This window comes from Onthophagus taurus, chromosome 2 (assembly GCF_036711975.1).
Source record: "Onthophagus taurus isolate NC chromosome 2, IU_Otau_3.0, whole genome shotgun sequence".
NCBI classification, from domain to species: Eukaryota; Metazoa; Arthropoda; class Insecta; order Coleoptera; family Scarabaeidae; genus Onthophagus; species Onthophagus taurus.
This window is the reverse complement of record NC_091967.1, coordinates 3,405,142-3,428,017: the sequence shown is the minus strand read 5'-3', so window position 1 is coordinate 3,428,017 and position 22,876 is coordinate 3,405,142. Positions and strand designations below refer to the sequence as shown.

The 22,876-nt window shown below is 36.5% G+C and overlaps 1 protein-coding gene across 4 annotated transcripts in view; it reads left to right on the top strand.

Moving 5' to 3' along the window:
* The window catches only part of LOC111415118 (Ecdysone-induced protein 93F), a 116,478-nt gene that overhangs the window by 82,721 nt on the left and 10,881 nt on the right, over positions 1 to 22,876 (top strand). For all 4 annotated transcript variants that reach the window (XM_023046627.2, XM_023046626.2, XM_023046628.2 and 1 more), the window contains one exon: positions 9,975 to 10,330. In XM_023046627.2, the coding sequence (XP_022902395.1) occupies positions 9,975 to 10,330 (356 nt within the window). The remainder of the gene's footprint in view (positions 1 to 9,974; positions 10,331 to 22,876) is intronic.

Here is a 22,876-nt window from a genome sequence, read left to right as displayed (position 1 = left end):
TTAACGCGGCACATGTCGACCTTTCTCGATAGCCCACACTTATTTCCTTCGCCTGCTAAGGCCCCCTGGTCGATCGAAAGTGGACCACTTTACCCCGTCGAGCTGGGTCAACATGGCTTTTAACTTAAACTAACTGACAGATGATGTTGTTTCATTCCCAATAATCTCAAGCATTCATATATTTTCGATTTGTTTGTTTGCAACTAGCACTTATAACGAAACATTTGAAGCACTTCTGTTAAATAAAATTGTTATTTGACATTTTGGATAATTAAAAAGAGGCAAATAACCCAGAAAGCACAGTGGCTAGGAAAGAATTTAATGGAGCGTGGCAAATGTCAATGCGGTATTAGAAAGGTCGCGAGTTAATTTACAATTAACAAATAAAAAAATATTAAATGATATCAAAAAGTAAAAGGTAATATTTATCGTTCTATTTACGTGAGTATTTTCTGTTGGTTATTCAGTTCCATAAATTACCAAGGCCATAAAACTAGACATGCGCGCAAATGTTGCACGTTAAATTTATGTGACGTCTTCAGACATAAATAAATATATGTGTGTGTCATCTGTTGAGCCAATAAATGTAGTAACTCTTTGGTTGTTAACTAGAATGCCAATAACGATGGCAAACCGTACGAATGTAATCATATGTAAAAAGTGGAGTAGGAGATCGCCAATTGAACAGTTAGAGGCGTTCAATGGAACTTATTATGGGCATATAGAAGACCCGTTCGTTTTCTGCTACTGATTAGACCAGATGGTGTGGGTGTTATGAACACCTTTCTGCAAAGTTATGCGAAAAAGTATGAACGCTCTACTTCCTAACACCGTTACATCAACATTTTGCCTATTATCGCTATAAACAAATTTTAATATTTACCTAAATGAGCTGAAATTAATTATGAAGGTCACAATTTACGTTATTATTGTAGGGGCCTTCAAGTAAGTATACAGATTCGTATTAAAATTTAAAAAAGTCCACGTTTTAACAGCTGTTCCAGCGAAGCAAGTTCGTGAATAATAGCAGCAAAGACTCTCTTGCACACGGTGTGCAGGTAACGCAGAGCGAGCGCAATAATTAAATAATTACGCCTACGAAGGCAGGAAAAAGAAAAAACCTACCACGCACAATGCGAATCACGAAGGTCCGGAGTGGAAGGAATTGCGTTCTGCAATTGCGGTGGTTAACTTCGAGGTCTTTAATAATAAACACTTTACGTGAGTGCACCATCTCCATTTCCTCCTTCCATCGTCGTCCCCCTTTCTGTTTACTCGAATGGATAAATTTTACTGTAATTTTAAGTAACGTAAAAAAAATTTATGTTATAGTGAAAAATATTTAATAAAATTAAATTCTATGGAAAGAGAATGGATATGGCTCGCCCACAGATATGAATAAAATTGCTAAACTTGCGAATAAATGTTCACACCTATTGCAAAATGAACCACGGATTAAAATATGTACACACCGACGCCTTTCAAGAGGCGAACGTGATTTAATTATTCCCGTAACCTTTTCGCATGACAGCTTTAAAAATAAGAGATCCCGCAATAAATAAATCTTCCTTCTACAATTTGTTAGATAATCGTTTATAACCCACCCAATGCGTTACAGATTTTTTTTTCAAATAATAGTTCTCAAAGGAATGTCCGAAGAGCGTAACTTAATCTTTAACAGTGCTATTCAGATTTTATATCATAAAAATCTAGTATCTCTATCTTCTGATGCTCTTTTCCAGATTCCAGCTACTAATATGTTCCTGACATCATTCCGCACCTCACCCCCATTTTGTTCTGGGTTTCTTAACCGATCTCTTACCTCCAGAGACTTAAATAGTCAAAATATCTGCAATTGCACCTCATATAATCTAGGCTACTTATGGCCGAGACGCTACAACATGATAACTAATTTCGAGGCAAGCGGCATAGGGTTAATTGGTTAAAAGATCTACAATTTCACTTCAAAAAGCCGAAGTCACGTGCGACCTATATCAGGTTAAGATATTAAACACTGCGCTTCGGCCGCAAGTGGTCACGGCTTAATTAATTAGAAGATCTACAAATTTATCTCTTCATCTGATAAAGCTGAAGTGCTACAACATCAGGCTTTTCAGCGTTGGTACGTGTGTTGTGGCGAATACGAATGGACGTTCTGTTCTGGTTGTTAGTGCCCCTTTTTCAATGCGCGTTGAAATTTGGATTATTTAGGCAATGTTGAGATACTCACCGTTTTAAATTTATTTAAAAATTTATGTTAGAAAAAATATAAACTCGAGTGAAGCTACAAAAAGGAATGCGTTATGTAACGGCATTTTGCGCAGTTAAAATGTCAAATTTAACATAAACGAAAAATGTCAGCATCGTTTATCGTATGCTGCTGCCACTGCCACCATGGAATTTCAGATTATGTAACTTTATCCGTTACAATACAATCACGATTATAAGCATTATTGAGTATTTTAGTGGATTAATAATATTAAGCTTATTATAACAATACCACTTTAAGAAGTTTAAGGTATCTCTTGTCATAAACAGATGTTACGTAATATTACATCAAATTAAGAGACGAATTGCGTTGTAGGTGATGATCCGTCGATAATTACAAATTTTATGCTTTTCGAATTGTCTGTAACGGTAATACTGACATATCAGGTTAAATGAGTATACCTATACCAGTTTAACGAGCATTTTAAGACCCGTAATTGAACTATTGCAAAAGCTGTAATAAACTAAATTGCTCTTGATGTCGTCAATACGTTAAAAGATCACAAAATAATCAGATATAAGTTAATTATTAAGTTTATTGCGTTAATATATTAGTAAAAGTTGAAAGTAGAAGATAAATCTAAGTTATTTGAAGAGGAAGTAAAAAAAAACTTGATGAAATAGCTTGGCCTATCTAGAATTAAAACATGCGCCTTCGAAGTCTTCTTCCTGCTTGAAGACGATTACTCAGGTCGACATATCGCAATCCAAACGCCAGGTGTTTAACGCGCTGATTGCTCTCGAACATGTGCTTAAATAACCAGTATTTTACTTGGTTTTAAAACGTACCGTCCCCGAGATACGGTTTAATTGGTTACCTAAGTTATGGTAGTTGACTTGAAAACTTTACAATGTCCTCCAATCTCGTCCAATCATTGAATAGGATCGAATTAGATTTGCGATCCATTAAAACGTCGAAATAGATCGGTCATTTACTAAAGATGCCTAAGGCTGCGTTATTATTGCGGTGAGTCATCAAAGATGGAAAGATCCAGTTTAAAAAATATCGAGGAGATTGTAGTTTAATTTACGGAATGACTGGAGAGTTAGTACCAAATACAAACTTGTGTTTCGTTTTCGACGAGATGGTGAGGGTGAGCAATTTGTGCTGGAAAAACAATTAGCGCGAATTCGCTTATCGACTTCGTTCAATTACCCAAATTTGTATATCGACGTGGGCCAGCCAGCCGACCGACGACTTGTGTAATTATTGACTTATCGTAAATTGCGAATTTGAACAATCGTTTTCCACGTTGGTCCGGTCGACAGCATTTTTGGTCCTCGCTACTGACGAAAACAATATTATGACCGTTTGTTCGGTTTTACGATTTTAATGGGCCATTTAAATTTTCGTTGATTGATTGTCTCGTATGTTATTATTCTCCTATCGAAATGAAAGTCATTTATTTTTAGTGACTTTGATTTGTTTTAATTTCACGATTGTTTTCGGTTTATTGATTGTAATTCTTTTTTTTTGTTCACGTTTTAAAGAAAATTTACAATCAAATTCTCTTTTATCACTAAGTTACTACATTGCAATACCTAATGAATGTCAAATCGAAGACTCAACCTAATTTGAGATAAATCAGTTTATACATGTACCATTTTTTTCCATAATTTATTAATTTTACATTCAAGGTCATTTATTAAATAAAATTTTGTAGTATAAATGAGACGTATACATATTATTGTCGATGTTAATCTTCACAGCTTAACACAGTATCAATTATCATGCTAAATAGTATTCAAATGAAATCACTTCTGTCAGTAAGCAATCCTTTGTCCAGTGTGACTGCGTCGTTTGTCCACTTTATGCCGAGTCAGGTATACAACGGTGGCAGCACCCAGCAGCTTAACTGAATTAATTATTGCTGTTAATAAAAACGCGTGCGGACCCGGTACTTCCAATCACGATTTTCAATATATTATTTTCTCCCACGTGTTCGAGTAAAATCGCGAGTTACGTTGATTGCAAGTCGTAGATTATCAACATTTTTTTATGGTACACCGAGAATGTCGCAATCATTTCAATTAAATGCACGGCTGTGACTCCCCGAAAGCGTAAAGTAAATCGCGCGACAAAATCCGTACCATGTTGGTTGAAATTAACAACGGTGAGTAGGCAGTTTAAAAGAGACGTGTCCCAATTTGAATTAACATCAACTTTTATATTGAGCAAGTTAGAATATCTAAAACTTAATCCAATCCTTTCTTATATTCTCTTAGATTTATATCTTTTATGCACCAATTAATGCAAAAGGTATGGGTTGGGCGCATGTAACGGCCTTGTCCTGCACTAGCAACGTTTCGTTAAGATAGATATATACAATATAAGTGCGGATACACCTTAATCTATTAAGATTTCGAAATAATCGTCAAGCTCTATTTCCCGATTAGATTGCTTCTATGTATGTTTGTTTTGTTGGCCTCGGAAAATCCATGACATTTCTACGTGAAAAGCACTTCATCTTCCACGCTGAATAATTATCCTTTAAATTTTACTTCGCAATTAAATTTTTTTTAATCTATAACCCGCACATAACATAAATGTTGTGGAAACCAGTCCATTTTCGATAAGTATAAAATTTTCTCATTTCTCAAACTTTATCGTACAAAAAGCACTTAAAAACACTTTAGGGTTTCCCGTGAAAATGGCACGGTATGATAATGAAGGCATTCCATCATTATCGCAAAGTTCCTGTGTTAAACAATCAAACCGCATTGCGGACCGTTTCGAAATCGGAACGTTTTTGTAGCCGCCTCAGCAAATCGGAAAAGATCATCAACTCGATCGTTTACCGGCATTTTCGTAGAACGTATAGCGCAAATTCAAGTGTAATATGGCGTGTGTTACACCAAGCATTTAGGGACTGGTCGTAAATCGCCGTACCATTACCATATTCACGCATATAAACACGTGTCAATTTCAATAATGGTGGACTCCTGCGGCCACTCCTCAAAAGCTCCGTAGATTTTCGCACGGTGAAGAAGTGTTTCTGCAAAAATTGAACGTTTCGGTCGCCCACATAAACTTTCGAAACACCCTCCAGGTGTCTGTCGACAGGTGAATGAGAAATCGCGAGTCGTGTAGTCATAAACGCTTTCGTGCTCTATTATCGAGTGAAAATGCTTAAAGTTCATGGTAAAGATTCTATGGGGTCAAACAAGCACATACAATTTCTATTACTATGTTTATACATATATACAGTGCTAGCATAAAGTAATTTTGCTTCTTTTCTATCGTTGAATTCTACCCGACCAAGTATAACCAAAGAAAGGCGAGAACAAAATGGTTAGGAGTTTAGAGCACAAAATCGAAGCAATTTTAATATTCGCTCGTGCTGACATAAATCTACATGAAACAGACATGTTAATGAATGTTAAGTTTTTGGAAAGACCGCAAAAGAACTGGTTGTCCTTCGATTTTTGAAGACACACAAGTGCAGATATTAACAGAAGTAGTTAATGCGCCCATGATGTCGTCTGCTGCTATCGCATCAACGTGTGATTTGAAATAAATGTCATCCATATAAAATTAAAATGCTTAATGAATTAACAGAAGATGACTCTGATAGAAGAACAGAATTTTGTGAGCTAATGACAAATATGGTTGAACGAAATCCATCATACTTGAAACATATTTGTTTCAGAGATGAATGTGTTTTCTTTTTGGATGGAAAATTGCATCGGGAAAATGTATGTTACTGGAATGATGTTAATCCACATCAATATCGCGAAGTTAACACTCAATTTAACGCATAAATGTTTGGGCTGGCATATTGGGAAATCATATCGTGGGACCAATATTCTTAACCGAGATATTAATCCAAGACTTTTGCAAATTGTACAACAGAATCCTGACTATTTTGAAATGGAATTAGTGTTTCATCAAGATCCGTGGCCGATTGAATGGCCAGCAAAATCATCAAATCTGACACCTTTAGATTTCTTTTTATGGGGTTATTTAAAATCCAAGGTAAATGCAATTTCGCTGGACAGTATTGAGGATTTAACCCTTGGCACTCGTATATATGTCCTTTTGTGAGTACACTGTACTCGGACTATTATTTTATCTACTTATCTGTCTACTCGGAATTTTTTTTCTATATGGGATTTTTTTAAATGCGCTAATATTGCTTAGTAAATACACTTAGTGTAAAAACAAAATAAAAATTTGGGAAAATTAAAAAAAAAATCGCTTAATGTTAAAAACTATGGGATGTTTTTTAAAAAATATTTTTTTATGCAGATGTTTATTCAAATTAAACACAATAATTTATTACAATTATATCATGAAAAATAACTAAATAAAAAATAATGGCTTATAAAAATAATAAATCTTGAGGATAGAGAAACACAAATAAAACCTAACATTATCATAATCACTACCATTATCATTAAATAAATTTATACACAATATAAAAAAATTACGTTTTATAATGTTGTAGTGTATTGTACCGTTCGAACCAGTCACCAATATGTAGTCCAGGCTTACGAGTGCAAGTGTCACAAATATACCTAGTTTCCCGCCTGCCGCCTTGTACTTTACGGTTAGAACATACCGCACAGTCTTTTTTCTTCCCATCATTTTGGCTTAAAATATGTAATTTACCATTTAGCCGCTGTTTTGTATCTACAGATGATGGTCTGCCAGAAGTTTTGAACCCCTGCCGAAAGTTTCCCGAACAAACTTTAGATGTGTCATTGGTTTTTTGTTTTGGCCCCGTTGTGAAATTTTATATAATAAATATGCATTGACACTGGACATTTCGAATCCCCAGAAAAATAACTTTCGCCACCACTTCAAAGACTTCCTCAGGAAACAGTATGACGCTGAATAAGAGTCTGCGCGGTCGACACCTCCCATAATTGGCTTATTTACAACTTGTAAGTTACCTCCACGTACTCTTCTGTTGATAGGCTGTGTTCCTGAAATATCCCACGAAGTAAGTGTGGTGACGACCCTTTTATCTTTCCATGCCAATAACATCAAATTACCTGATCTGCATGCAAATGTGTTATTTTCGGCAAATGTTGGTTTTTTGATAGAATCAGGTATAAATTTGCGGTTTATTTGTCAAATGAACATTTAGTTTTAACAACTCTTCTACAAGTGGCAAGCTCGTATAATATCTATCGGTGTAAAAATGATATCCTTTACATCCTGGGTTATTGTTTAATAATTTTTGACAAAGATGGAAAATTATCCTTGTTTTACAGGTAAATCAGGTCTCACTAAATCTTCCGATGTCAAGCTTCCGTAGTACGGCAAAATTGAATAAATATACCTGGTGTTAGCATCCGCCATTACATAAATTCTTATCCCCCATTTCGTAAGCTTGTTAGGGTTGTAAGTTAAAAAACTAATTTTACCCTTTAATTCAACAACAGATTCGTCTACCGATATCTCTCTTGATGGAACAAAATGTTCTTTGAATTGTTTGTCCAAATAATCTAAATAGTGACTGACTTTCTGAGTTCGAGCCCTAAGAGTTTGGTCATTTGGATCGTTTTCATGCAAGTGGAGCATCCAAAAAATTTGTAAAAATCGTTCTCTTCTAAATATACTACTTAAAAAAGGTATTTTGGCATTAAACTGTTGTGACCAATACTCATGGATATTAGATACGGTTATCGGACCCATATTTAGGACAACCCCAATAAATGCGGTAAACTCTTCTACTGTAATCTACCCACGTGTGCCATGTAGAACGTTTTGACAACCTCTTCTGTGCTATTTTATGTCTAGCGTAGTTATTTGTTATTGTTCCACTATTTTTATTATTAGCTCATCGGTAAAAAAGAGCTTGAAAAAATCTATGAGTTTTGTACAAGTATCTGGAATTTGTGGTCCTACCATTTTATCCCCAGAAGTAAATAGAATCCTGTCTGGTACCTGATCGTGGCATGTGACGTCCTGCCATGGACCAAAATTACCAGGTTGTGTTATATTCTCGTCTTCTACACTGCTGCTTGAACTTGATGGTAAAGGTATGGTTCTCTGTCTTTTAGTAACTATAATATCACTACCACTACTAGAGTCACTTTCTTCACTAATATTATCACTATCCAAACTATAATTTTCAGGCGCGTTTAACATGGTATGCCGCCTATACGGCGACATACGAGTGCAAAGGGTTAAAAAAAGGGTTAGACGTCTGATAAAATATTGACTTACGCTAGCACTTGATGCTAGCTATATATCTCATTTAATTTTTGCGTAAAGGTTTTTAGAAAAATAAATAAAAATAATTTTTTTTTGTTATAATATTTATGGAGTGCGAAATCCATCAATATGAAAGGATTACAACTGCATGTGTATATGTATCTTTTTTTAATGGATTTTATTTTCTATTACTCTATGATGTACAAAAAAAGCTGTGCGATTTGTTATACATCTAATTATCTGCCCACGCTAGTTAAATACCCACACCCAATGGTTGTTCGAATCACGTTTTACGATTGGTCAAGGTGTCGTACGTCTTCATTCTCGGCGTCTCTAAAAGCGATCGTCTCGTCTTCGTGCCGTGAAAAACGACCTGACCGGACGTCCATTACCGGGAACGGGTTTCCAACAGTCGTGACCGCTCTATTAGGGCAAGACCGCGCGGCGCTATACGCGCCAATTTGCATATAATATAATAAATTTACTAGAAGATGGATCGCGGACATCGGCGGCACCATTAGAGACGGCTTTATGGCCCGTGTCAGCCGCTTACCCGTCGCTGCTTGCCCAGTTTTCCTCCTTTCCAAAGAGGCTTGTTAATGCAAACGATAGCGAAACGGGAGAATATTTGCTGCTTCTATATACTGGTTTAATGTAAACGTTGCTTTAAACGAGCAAATAAAGCTATTAAACGAGATGTTATTAGACGTTAAATAGATGTTTTGTCGAATCTTAACAAATTGTTCACCAATTAATTGCAAATACAAGGCGCGTCAAAGATTTATTACTAAATCTACAGATTGATGTATTCTTCTATTTGTTCGAACCATACATTTTTATTTTAAAGTTAATTACACCTCTACGTCTTGATAAGAGATTTCTGTAAATGTTTGTATCTTCGTGCTGTTAATACGCCTCTTTCATTCGGGACAAAATAAGAGTGTGCCTCAAAGAAATTCTTGTCATTACTGAACCACCCCCAAAATCAACTCGAACGCTTATGCGTCCTCCATCACTTTGTCCTTCCATCGTTTTCATCGCCGCCTCCCACTTGGTTTCTTGGCGTGCATTGTGCTGCTTAAGAGCCTTTTTGACATTCTATCCTCGATAATTCGTATCATATTGCAGTCTTTGTAATTTGACGCTATAAATTTTACCTTATAAATTGTTCATAATACAAAATATTTTGTTGTAAAAACCCATTACGTATTGATAAAATGATATTAGAATTTTACTTTTAAACTTTACATTCTCATTAATATTTATGGTATTAAAATGTCTTTATAAGATTAACACCTTTGGTGACTTCTAGCCAAACCAGTTATACATGTCGTTACATAAAATATCTAGCTCATCGGATAAACCATTTATGCTGCTTTACAACAACATAAATGTAAGGAATGACACACATTTAATAAGAATTTACTACATCCACTCCTTATTAAATTATCAATCTTGCGTTATTTATGTACCTATATGATCTAAAATATCTGCTTAACTAGTCCATAACTTAATATAATTATTTTATTTGTTTTTTTAGAGTCCCCGTCATTCGGATTCAGATTCAAGCGATAGTAGAAGCGACGCAGAACCGCCAACGTTGAGTCCAGCAGCGTTTCCAAATAATCGACAGCGTCACCACGGGTCCCATAGAAACATGACCAGCGTCGAACAGAATATGGCTGTAATAGCGGCCGTCACAAACGCCATAAATTCCGGGTCGCCGATGCCGCACCTAGCCCTTTACCCTCAGTTCTATCCATTCATGGGTCAGAACGCGGCTTCGGCTGCCGACGGGGCCGAGGAAAAGACGGGCGAGGAGCCGCTGGATCTCAGCTCGAAATCGAGCAACAACGGGACGGACAAGATGCGCATCCTCGACCCGAAGCTCTTTAGGTAAGTCGAGAGGTCGCCAAAGGCTCGACACCACGACGGCCTCTTCATTCTATTTATGTCGCTTCGGTGGAGGTTTCGGCTCTGCAAGAACTTTACGAAGAAATTTTACTGGTAATGTTCAATCGCTGATTGACACTGTTTAGAATTTCCTTCCTTTATTTCTCTTTTTTATTCATTTCTTGCGCTGATTGTTATTTACATTAATTTATTTACGCACGTTAGCTTTAGATTTATTTAATTTTTCAACATATCAAACTCAAATAAACAACATTAAGAGTGAGTTAAAAGAAAAAATTTTGTGGTAAATAAAGAGAAATATTTTTTAAAACCAAGTTAACACTTATCAGGGTGACTTGATGAAGTCAATAAAAACTAAAAGTACTTGCACACACAGACTTACTTTTCGTAGATATTTTTCAATTGTACACACACATATAGTTACATAGAATTGAGCGATACGGTAAATATTTGCCGATCGCGCCGTTCTTCAAAGTAAACATTGTGTAAAAGTTGATGGTTAAAAGCTATATCAGGTGATCTATTGCTATATAAACTAAACTTGTATCGGATTTTAATTATAATTGGGATTTCATCTTAAAATAAAACTTGACAAATTTAATTATTTTCCGGATTAATTAAGTATTTTCGAGATAATCTCTCATGTCTTCGACCGCAGTAATTTGTACTGAAAGAAAATTTCCGTGCGATAACGCACGCAACAATTAAAAAGTCGTGCGCGCCACGACTAAACAAAAGATAATAATTCATGGCTACAAATGAAGCGATACGTATCATCATCAACAGAGTCGCCCGCGTTAAATCGGAAGTGCTTTTGTCGTTGACGACGTCGAAATGGAGAGAAAAACAATACAACTGTACTAATAAGTTAAATGAACTCGTTCGGGCGCGTTCCTTCTTAATCTTGTAGGCTCCCCGGGGTCAAGCACTGTTGCCGTTCAAAGGCCCAATGGTGCGGGGGGTTCACCGTACTCGACAAACGACGAAAACAAACCCGAGCATTGAAAATAGCAAAAGACGAACGACAAATAATTTTATCGGTCAAACCCGGGAGTTATCGCAATTTTTACCGTCTCTGAAATTCCGTGTATTCTCGCTGTGTATTAAATACAGCCGAGTAAACAATTATTCTTATTGTACACGTGTACAATAACTTGGTGTACAATTAATATTTAAAGGTATTGTTTAATAATATAAAGTTAATAATCCTTTTTATTTCTAAGCGACGAATTTTAATACTTAGAAATATTTAATTTATTTAGAATAATTTCTTATCATACTCGACACATTTTTTTAATCAATTTTACACTGAATATTAGATTTATAGTAGTGGTGGAACAGATATCCGGCAACTATCCGAATATTAAAAACCTATTACTTAGTACATACACAGGAATTAGTATCTTTTTTAGGTGTTGGACACTTCAGATAATAATTAAGTTCAACCCCAATAGGACCTTTTTCATTTAATACAACTTTATTTATTTCTGGTTTGTTATTAGCAGCCTCATGTAACAATCCCAATACGATATATAAAATCTGTTTGTTCGCTTGTAATTCATCATCACATTCATTACTAACAGAACTGTCGCTGTTATCATTTGCAGTTGCTTCGTTTGTTAAATCTGCATAAAAAAAGTTCATTTTGTATCTTCGATCCAAATAAGTTGACATATCTTATCGGCTTTCTTATTAATTTCATTTTTATGCAAATATCGCAATAATATGGCAATATAGGGTACCACTTCAGAAATGCACCAGAAATTAAACCATAATGTCCGGATAGATATGCCGGATATCCGGCCGAATATCCAGCTTTTCGCAAAATCACTATTCGTTCCATCACTAATTTATAGATATTAGGGTTAAAAATAATATGGATATGTTGGAGTGTAGGCGATAAGTTCTTGGGAAGAACTTATTATTTGGCTCTATTGTATTTTCTGATTCCTCTCATACCAGTTCTTCTTCTTCAATGGTTCTGCAGATCCTCCTTCAATTTTTGCCTTCTTTTCAACCGCTTTCCTCCATATTTACCTTCCAACCTTTTACGTAGCGTTCCCATCAGTCTCTTTCCATGCAGTTTACTGTTGCCCTGCTCACCTCAACCTTTGCAGCTTGCAGAATTCTATGAGAGGTGTTCTTTGTAGATTTGGAAAAAAAAACCTTTTGTTGGACCTAAAATTCTTCTCAATATCTTTCAAAGATAACCAACTGTGAGAAGTATGCTTTGTTAGCCAGCATCATTCTTCATCCATTGAGCCATTTTTAGATTTAGTTCCTAATTCGTGAAGTATTAAGTATAGAGACTCCTTTGAATGGAGTCATACTTCTCTTCTTGACATGTACTATTTTTTGTACTACTTGTTTGCAGAAGTTTGTCAATGCCTGGTTCCTTCTGGCGGCTCCGACCCACGTTCAAACGATTTTCTTATAGCTTTCTCTTACTGTCATTTTAGTCAATTTAATACCATACTTGACTGTAATAGTAGAACTTTAGATTTGATTGTGGTTGGCGTCTTATATCTCTGATAGATGCCAGGCTGTAAAAATTAATAATGACATATCTAACTTTATTCCGGTCACTTCAGGAGTGCCTCATGGTAGTCACTTGGGTTCGGTTCTGTTTTTGGCTTATATAAACGATATTTATGAGTGCTTTCACCATAGTAATTTTTTACTATAGCTCATTTTTTTTTCTATAATACCTGCCAAATTGTTCTAAAGTTGGCAAAATTAACAGGGAGTTTTGTTTTATCATGTTTTGAAATAAATATGTCACACTGACGTTTGAACTTTCGTTATTCAAAAAGAAAAGGTGCATAAAAAATGTTGTGGGGTGTTTATTTGCCTAGAAAAGGTGTTTTGTTCTATTTAATTACTTTGTAGCACGTTTTTACAATAAATATGTACTTCGTTAAAATCGTATATCTAAAAATCTATTAGTATTTTAACCTCAACTATTTAGTTACTGAAAATGTTACTAAAAATCAGGAAAACAACATAAATTTTATAAGGGTCCTAGATAATACCAACAGAAACCCTAAAAAATGTACATTGACAAGTATTATAGAAAAAAAACGAACTATATATGCCGATGATTGCAAAATATTTTCCAAGATTGAATCTTCTTCTGATTGCGAAGAACTTCAAATGGATCTTAATCGTTTGCAAACCTACTGTACTAATAATTATCTCTTTCTAAACTATGGTAAATGCAGTCAAATAACGTTCACCAGAAAAAGATACACTATAAATCATAACTATAAGTTTGGACCCGGACCATTAAGTGTGTTGTGTAAGGTAAAGGATCTTGGCTATCATGTGGATGTATATCATGTGGAGGAACTCATCAGTAAGGCGAATAGGAGCTTAGGCCGTGGTAAACGATCGCCGGGGTGCGAACTCATTTTTAGCGCCCCAAATTCGTATTGAAATAAGATACAAACATTGGAACAACAAGTAATTTATAAAATATATTTTTTATACTAATTTATTACAATTTGCAAAATATTTATAAAAAATTAATTTTTAATAATTTTTTCTTGTAAGTACGAAGGCTTTCACGGCCGGTGTGAATTAAACTAAAATTAGAACTAAAACTAGAACCAACACTAGAAACTTTCGGGTTTTGCCGTGCGTCTTTTAATAAAAGGTTTGACGTTTCGGATGCCATGTTGCAACCTTCTTCAGAAACAGGGTTCGAAGTGTTAGCTATAACTGGCGATAGTGGAGACCCCATGACTGCCCCTTCGAACTGCTCGTAAAATTCTCCTTTCCAGCTGAAATACGTCGACGATAAGCAATACTCCACCAGATCTGGCACGTATTCTGGTAAATCCTCCGGAATGAGTTTTCGGCGAAGACCCTCTAGGTACCCTAGTAAAAAGGGATTCCACATCGAAACTTACCAACATATCCCCAGCATCCAGCTTTACACCTTTTACCGATTCCACAAAATGTGTAGAATCGCTGACATACGATTCCGTGTTATCTGTAAAGGGAGACAGAATCTTTGCAAGATGTTTGGCCAGCTGGTATGTTGGGGAGTTGATGGCGCTGACGATAGGGCGGAGGGGGACGTCTGGTTTGTGAATCTTCGGTAGTCCGTAGATTCTTGGTGGTACCGTCGCCTGCACAAACAAACCTTTCTGCTGTTCTGCTGGAATTCCTGTTGATTTTATCAGTTCCTTCATTTTTCTTACGATTTTGTCTGTGGGTTCTTGATCTTCCTGTAGGTGGCTGGGTGCAGTAGATTCAACATTTTGTCGTCGTATTCTTTCCTGTCCATAACAACAGTGGCATTCCCCTTGTCTGCTGGTAACACGACGATTTCTGACTTTTCTTTTATAGATCGGAGTGCCTTCTTTTCACCAACCGTCAAGTTGGATTTTGGTGGTTTTGCTGACTTCAGTACTCTCGTAACTTCTTGTCGGATCTCTTCGGCTTTCAGTGTAGGCATCCCTCGAACAGCTGCTTCCACTTCGCAGATGATTTCCTCCTTTGCGACCTTCTTCGGGGCGATTGCGTAGTTCAATCCTTTGGCGAGCACAGAGGTTTCGTCTTTCGTTAGTGGGATATTCGATCTGTTAATGACGATTGTTTCTACTGGTAAACTATTACCTTTCTTCTTTTGCGACCGGCGTTCCAGAGATTCAAACTTCTTGATGTGCGTGTCTTCTGAAATTCGCGATCAGCCTTCTCCATTGTTAGTCTGTCCACTTTGTCCCAGTCTTCTCCGGATATACAATTGAAAAGTGAGAGGTGGAGTCGTAGTAACTTCTCACTTATTTTTTGTAGATCATTGAAGGTCTTGTGGATTCTTTCTCGTAGCAGTGCTTGTTCTGTCCTAATCAAAATTCTACGTGTTGCAGCGGAGTCGATGTGGTGCCTCATCTTCAAGAAGGTTGGCGTTACTTTCTTCTCTCTGCATCTTCGTAGAAAGGCCAAACTGCTCAACAGCTTGCGTTGTCTAATTCGTGAGTTATCCAAATCCTTGATTTGTTTGTTGATATCCTCCCCATAAAGGTTAATAATATAAGTACTAAGGCTTTCACTTCGAACCCTGTTTCTGAAGAAGGTTACAACATGGCATCCGAAACGTCAAACCTTTTATTAAAAGACGCACGGCAAAACCCGAAAGTTTCTAGTGTTTGTTATTATTATTATTACTTATTAAAGACAAATTGTTAAGTCTCTCTGGACTCATATTTGCTCTTAAATAGGTTTTTATTATTTTAAGTTTTGAAAATGGTCTCTCTCCTGATGCAACACTAACAGGTAATGTTAGGTATATTCTAAGTGCTATAGTAATATTAGGAAGCATATTGAATAAATCATTAGTAAAAATATAATGTAAGACATTTTCAGGTTCGTTTGAAATTTTCACGTCGGATTCTTCTTCCTCTGTTATATTTGTGCCAATGTTTGATATTTCAGTAGTTCGCCTTTGCATATAAAAGCGCAATTTTATTGCGTTACATGTGCCCCTAGGATGACCGCGCCCGGGTGCGATGCACCCCTTGCACCCCCTGCACGGCGCGCCCCTGAGCTTAGGTTTCATTATTAGGATCAAAGTTCTAGTACCTCCAAATAGGGAACTTTAAAGATTCTAAATGATTTTGGCACACAAGATACGTTTAAAATTGTTGTGTGTTAAGTATACTGTTAACCCGGGAGGACGCGCGCCTCTGGCTCTCACGTTAAAACGCGCGTCGGGTATTTTTTACCCGATATTTGATTTTTATAAATATTTTGGGTATAAGTATAGATATTTGAGTCTTCTTTCGGGAAATAAAACAATGGATTGTGTAACTGAACTTATAAACTCTATTTGTGACATATTTAAAATAAATGAACATAAAATTGTACTCAATAAAACCAAATCAACACATGATGAGACTGAACAAAAAAAATAATAAAAATATGATAAAATGACCTAGACATCCTCTTCTTCCAGTTCTTCATCTTCTTTCAGAACGGGGACAACCTTATTTGCGAAACAGCCTTGGCAAATTGGTATAGAATGTTCTCGGCATATGAGTTTATTACACGCACTACAGCATGTTTTAGTTTTTCTGTCTTTGCGGCCTGAGCAAACTTGACACCTTCCCAACAATACTTTCTGGCGCTTCGCTGGAAGAAATTCTTCCTGTTCATTTTGTGGAATTAAAAGCATTATCCTTGTTTTTATGTCACTGGGTAGCGAGACAATAGTGGACCTATACCGTAAATGTTCTCTTACTAGTTCTTTTGCCAAGTTTTTCAAGAATACTCATCGGGCAATTTGTTCCTGCTTGTTGCTTTTATAAACAATGTAAGCATTTATAGCCGCAATATTCAGAAAACCAAAAAATATAGTTAGTAATCCACATAATTATGTGGATTATATTCGACAGTATCGACTCCACCCTTAGTCAAATTGTAGAACTCTATTATTTCAGGTTTTTGCTTTTCAGATTCACTGTTGATACAGTCATCGTGATGCATAGTTGAACCCACCAAAACTACTTTACCTTTCTTAGGGCAATATGAAACTACTGTTTTATTTTCCGAGAACGCAAATAAACTAGAATATTCAGACCGATTTTTTGGAGTGACAAATGCAGTTGGTACTTCCCTTTTATTTTTTCGGATAGTTTCAACACAGGTCAAGCGATGATTTTTCAAAAGATCATTCATTAGCTTTATACTCATAAACCAATTGTCCATTGTTATGTTTCGGCCAGTTTTTTCAATTGGTTTGATGAGACGGCATACGACTGAATAAGGATCATTTTGTAACTTGTACTCACCTTCCGGTTGCTTACCAGCATATATTTCAAAGTTGTTCGTATAGTATGTACGACTGTCAGTCAAAAGAAAAATTTTTATGCCATATCTTGCTGGCTTACTCTTTATGTACTGCCTAAACGAGCATCTTCCCCTAAAAGGTTCCAATTTTTCGTCTATTGTGGCATACTCACTAATAACATAGGAGCTTTGAACGTTGTTTTTAAATAATTCTGAGAGTTCACGTATGGGAGCCAGTTTGTCACTTTGTCGTCTGGTGTGCCTATCACGTATGTCATCAAAACGTAAAGAAGTGAGTAAAAATAAAAAGCGTTTTCGAGACATGACGGCTGGAAATATGTCCACACCAGATCCATCTTTTTCCCACAATTCCAATGTATTGAGTCTCCCAGACTTCATTACCCCAGCGTAGTACAGCAAACCGAAAAGTGCTTTCATCTCTCGTTGGTCTGTAGAAGCGGCATCTCTCTCCCTAACAAATTTTCCTCGCGACAAATCTATGTATATGTTGGTATATCTGACAATATGGTTTATCATATTATCAGAAATCATACAATTCCAACCTTCAGAAGGAGTAGTTGCATCCTTTGCTTTTCCTTTCGGTCCCGGTAGATGGGTCACTAAATTATGGGCTCTAGTCCTTACATTTATTGGTGGATGTTGTTTGGACCAACGTGTACCATCTTTCCCCAGATAAAAGTGAGAAGATGGAGTACCTGCCAAGCTTGATTCGTAAAAATTGCCTTCATCTTCTGATGGTTCGTCTGCGTCAGTGTCGGTAAGATGGTCGCTTACTGAAATGTGGTCAACTTCACTATCTGATTCAGTTGGTGGAATTTCATTGTCATCACTCTCCTCCTCCATTATTTTCTTTATTTCCTCTTCTAGATCTTTTTTAGTTAAAGGCCTTCTATCCACCCATTTACTGATATTTGATGGCCCTGGCTGAGAATCCATTATCTACTGCAATACTGATATGCCAATAAACTATAGTTACTTCATTTGTTATAATTTTAACTTACTGGAACTCGAACTGATAAAATTGAAATAATGCGACAACTGTTCAATAATAACCACAATTCACCAAAAACTAATAAAAGACACAAAACACAGAAATAAAATGGTCCACTTCGCATAAATGAGACCCTAGCACTGATCGAGAACGGTATAATAATATCGCCTGAGCATAGTTACTTCTGTTACACTCTACTCGAGAGGTATACAGGGGATTCCCCGATTTAATCGACATTTGGAGAATATACACATCATTTAACGCGCGCGTCCTCCCAGGTTAATTACTTAACTATGTATCAATAAAAATCAAACGAAACTTAAGGTCAAAAAGAATGATTAATGTATTAATGTTTGAAACAAAATTGACCAAAGGTATAAATACAATGTATTTATATAATTTCTAACGGTCATTTATCGTTGAAATCAAGTACCGAAAACTCAAGCCGCCACCGTTACACACGTGCTTAAATGGGCAAAACACGTGCAACACCGAGAGAGTGATACACTATATAGAGTGAAGTAAAGAGAGGTTGGCGGCAGGCGTGAACGACGGTCAACAATCCGTGTGACGGGCGTGAAACCGACCAAAAAACCACCAGGCAGATTCACTCACACAACAGCACACGCAAAATTAACGCCGGACGCGCTTCGGGCGTTGCATCGCCTAGCGGTGATTCCATTAAACAACGCCTAACGCGCCAACTAACGAGTTTTCGGTCAAACAAACCGTGACCATACAGGGTGGTTCAATACCACACATGCAAATTACCTATGCCAAATTGTTTGTAGATGTGAGTAAAGTAAATAATTTTCTTTGTACAAAAAAGTTGAATATAAAATTGTTTCTAAAAATTCTTTCAAGGTATGTAAGTATAGATGGATTATTTCTGTGAGTAACCAGGTTTTGTCAATTTGGTATGACAAATTATCGACCGTCGATATGTTTTTCCTTTTATCATGACGAGTGTAGCGAGTCGTCGTGTTCGTGGTTTTCGCTTTTCCAGTTACCGTAGTAGCGCCACTAGGTGGCCGAGCTGTCGTGACCACTCCATCAATCACGGGGTCCCTAATTCGGCCGGCCAATTTTGAATGATCGATAGCGTCGCCGACCGTACCGAAAACGACGAAAAGAACCACATTGAACGACCCTCGCGATTTTTCAACGCTAACGGAACGGCTGTCTCTTGTGAAAAATTTCCAACTTGTTTGTAAGATATATAGACTGGGAGGAAAGAAATGGCGGAGGAGGAGGATTTTACACCGAGTTGATTTTAATAAGATGTAGATTTTATATATAGTTTGAACGTAATTAATCTGATGGTTATGAATGAGTAGTTTAGGTATAGGGCAAGTCATTTCACAGCAATTACTTGTCCAATTCGCTGTTAGTTGAACCAGAAATTACCGTTTACGATCAATGTCGTTCAATTTATTTTGATTAATCGATCGGAATCAACTTATTTGAGAAATAACCGCAAAACGAATCAGATTTTTTTTTATTCCTCCATAATAAACATAGTCATATTTTGCAATCTAAACGTCTTGTGAGTTTTGAAATCGCGATCGGTTCCCTTGAGAAAATTTCATCACCCTCAGATTTATATGCGGCGATATCATCGCGTAAAACAAAAGATATCCCATAGCAGGACTCGAAATGGTACGAGTTACGTTTGTGTGACCTTTCCTTCTATAGCAACATTATCCTTGAATGCTCTTCCATAATGCGCCGTACCGTTGAAATTAAGATCGGCAAGATTAGAATTGGATTTAGTGGGACTGGATTTGACGCAATACAATTGGACACACGGTCTTTTTAAGATTTAGATAAAAATGATTTTAATTTTAACTTAATCCTAAATGAGGTTAGGAACAAAATTGGCGTTTTCGAAATAGTTTTAGTTGAGGAATGCAATGAAAATTCAATTCGCTTAGGAATTCGTGACTAAAGCATTCATAACCCAAATAGCGTAGATTATCAGTTTTATTTTTTTTTCTTTTTATTGTTACTAATAAAATGTTGTTTAACTAAAACGATTCTTTATGAAATTACAAAAAAATTGTGCTTTATACTACTTTATAGTGTAGTTATGATTTTTTCAGAGAATTTTATTTCACAATATTTATCTAGAATAAATTTATTTTTTTATTGCACTCTCCCGATTGCTCTTTCTGATCAATGCGGCCTATTATTGTTCGCGACAGCGGCCGCACTGTGTATTTAGAGGATTTCCCTATCTTCGTACAGCTCAAAAGGTCAGTAACATTTTATATATCTGCGTTCTCGAACATGCACGTTGGCATTGCACATGGTCTATTTGTTTTTTATATCTGTGTGCAATCGGGTTTGTTTGGTCGTCTGTGTTTGCGGACCTCTCGCGGTTTATGTAGAAACAATTTCGATCTAGGCGACGGTCGAACACTTTTTTATTAACATTTCTCTTTCCCCAACCAATTTCTTCGATTACCCTTTAAGTATTGTGCTTTTTAAATCGTGTTTGTCACATCACAAGTTTAGGAGAAAATGTGTAAGTTATTTTAATTATAAATAAGTTGTCAATTTTAGTATTAAATTATTTCTGTTAGTGGGTAAAGTTTCTGGAAAGTTAATCCAGAATTAATAAGGCTTGTCGACGAAAGTTCATTTATAAACTGTTCTAAACTTTTATACAATACCACCTAGCTATTTAATATAATTGTTTTTATTCAGTCACGAATTTATTAACGATTTAAAAAGTATACAATTCAAATCATTATTGATTCATAAGTTCTAAAAGCCAAAGAGAATTAATATTTAAATGATTCGCTTTTCGCACTTATTAGAAAATTGATGAAACCTATTATTAATAGGTTATAAATAAAAGAAAGTTCACGTAATAACCGTCAAAAGCAATTCAAATTTAACATACCGAATAGCGTCGAGAGCCACTGAATAAACTGCGAACAGTATGAACCTGACGATAAATGAATAGGCTGACAATTACGCCAATATGTCCACCTAATGGCGAACGAAACGATGACGACGACGCTTTATTTTTAGTGAAGAGAACTTGTTCGGTCTCGGTCTCTTCCTCGCACTAACTCACCTTTTGCTAGCTCCTCTCCACTCTCTGGTACGTTATAACTCGTACAATAACATCCCAGAAACAACATCTGTTATGCATACGCGTGCATTAATTCACCGGATAACGTGGACTTTTGTGCGCTACGAGAGAACTCTGCAGAAGCTGAGCTGGTATGAGCAGCGCGCCATGTGTTTTTCTTGCGTTTACGAACAACTTAAGAGACCGCGATGCTCTATACACTACATAGTAGTAGCTAGGGCGGTTATTGTAAATTTGAAATTGATTCCTTTAGAAAGACGATGCTCTGAAAAGATCGTAATTAAGATTATTTTTATAATTTTTATTTCAACTACATAAATATCCTGTTTTCTAAAAGTAATAAGTAAAAAGGTCATTCTTTATTGGAAAAGGAAATTAGTTATGTACTCATAACTCTTTCGAAATTTGGATTAAGTAAAATCTTCCGTTTATATATACGTTTTAATAAACTTAGGAAGTGGAGCAGGAGGTCGTTCTTTTATACCACGATGTCGTCGTCGTGGTACTTCAACAGCTCCGGAATGTCGAAACGTCCTTTGACATTATAAAGCTTTTCCGGTGGCGGCCGTAAAATCGAATTGCGTCACAGTTTTATCAGCGTCTGGATGCGTGTCGTGTCGCATTGCAGCACCGTGTGCTGTCTTCTCTTCCTTCCCTTTCTGGCTCGAGGATTATGGTGCCCTACCGCGCGGCGGGGTCCTGCCAGGTCGTCCTTACTGCCTCAACCGACAACGCTTTCCAAACGTTCCCCGAGCCGCGAAAACGAGATATACGAGGGAATCCTTTTAACCTAAAGCCATGGAGCCGCGATGTATTTTTGAGTTACGCTTCCGGATTTAACTAAGCATCAGGACCATTCGTGGTTGGAAGAAGAGAATGTTTATAACCTTCGCTAGGTTAAATTAAAAGGAATTAAATGGTAGTGTAGCGGGCAATTAAAAAAGTTATAATTTTACGTCGACCTCAAAGGTAATTGGAACTCATCTCAAAATAATTTAAACGAAAAAGATCACCTGATTAGTTTTTAAATGAATTTAGAAATGTTTCGAAACCATAAGTGTTTTACGTGAGATAGAGTATCTAAAAAGTCATTATTATTACACCGTGTACAAAGATGTTTATTTCAACCAAGGTTTTAAATTTGCATGCACGAAACTGCTATTTATAAGACATATTAATATTTATGTTTGGGAACTGTACGCATATATTTTTAGAACTTCTTTTTCTGTGGTTATTTTAAATTCATGTGTATAAATCAGAAACCATTTAGACTAGACAATTTGTCTTCTCCTTCTTTCTTTCTAACTGTTATTATATGAATTGTATTTTGCGATAAGAACTGATAGAGATAGGTGAGGAGGTATTCTATGAGATAATTTAAACGGCGATTGCGCAATGCAAAATAGGCCAATTAAGTCCAGAGGAGAGTTTAATCCTGTGCCGTGTACGCGTTCCCCTGCGAGGTCTCTGGGATTATCAGTCATGCGGACATAGGCACAACAGTCGCGGCTGCTCGGCGTGTTTATGTTAATTTTGAGGCCAATACCACCGCGAAATATGCACGCGAACGAGATAAAATTATACACCGCAAACGGAGACTGTGTCCCGCGCTCGAGTGCAC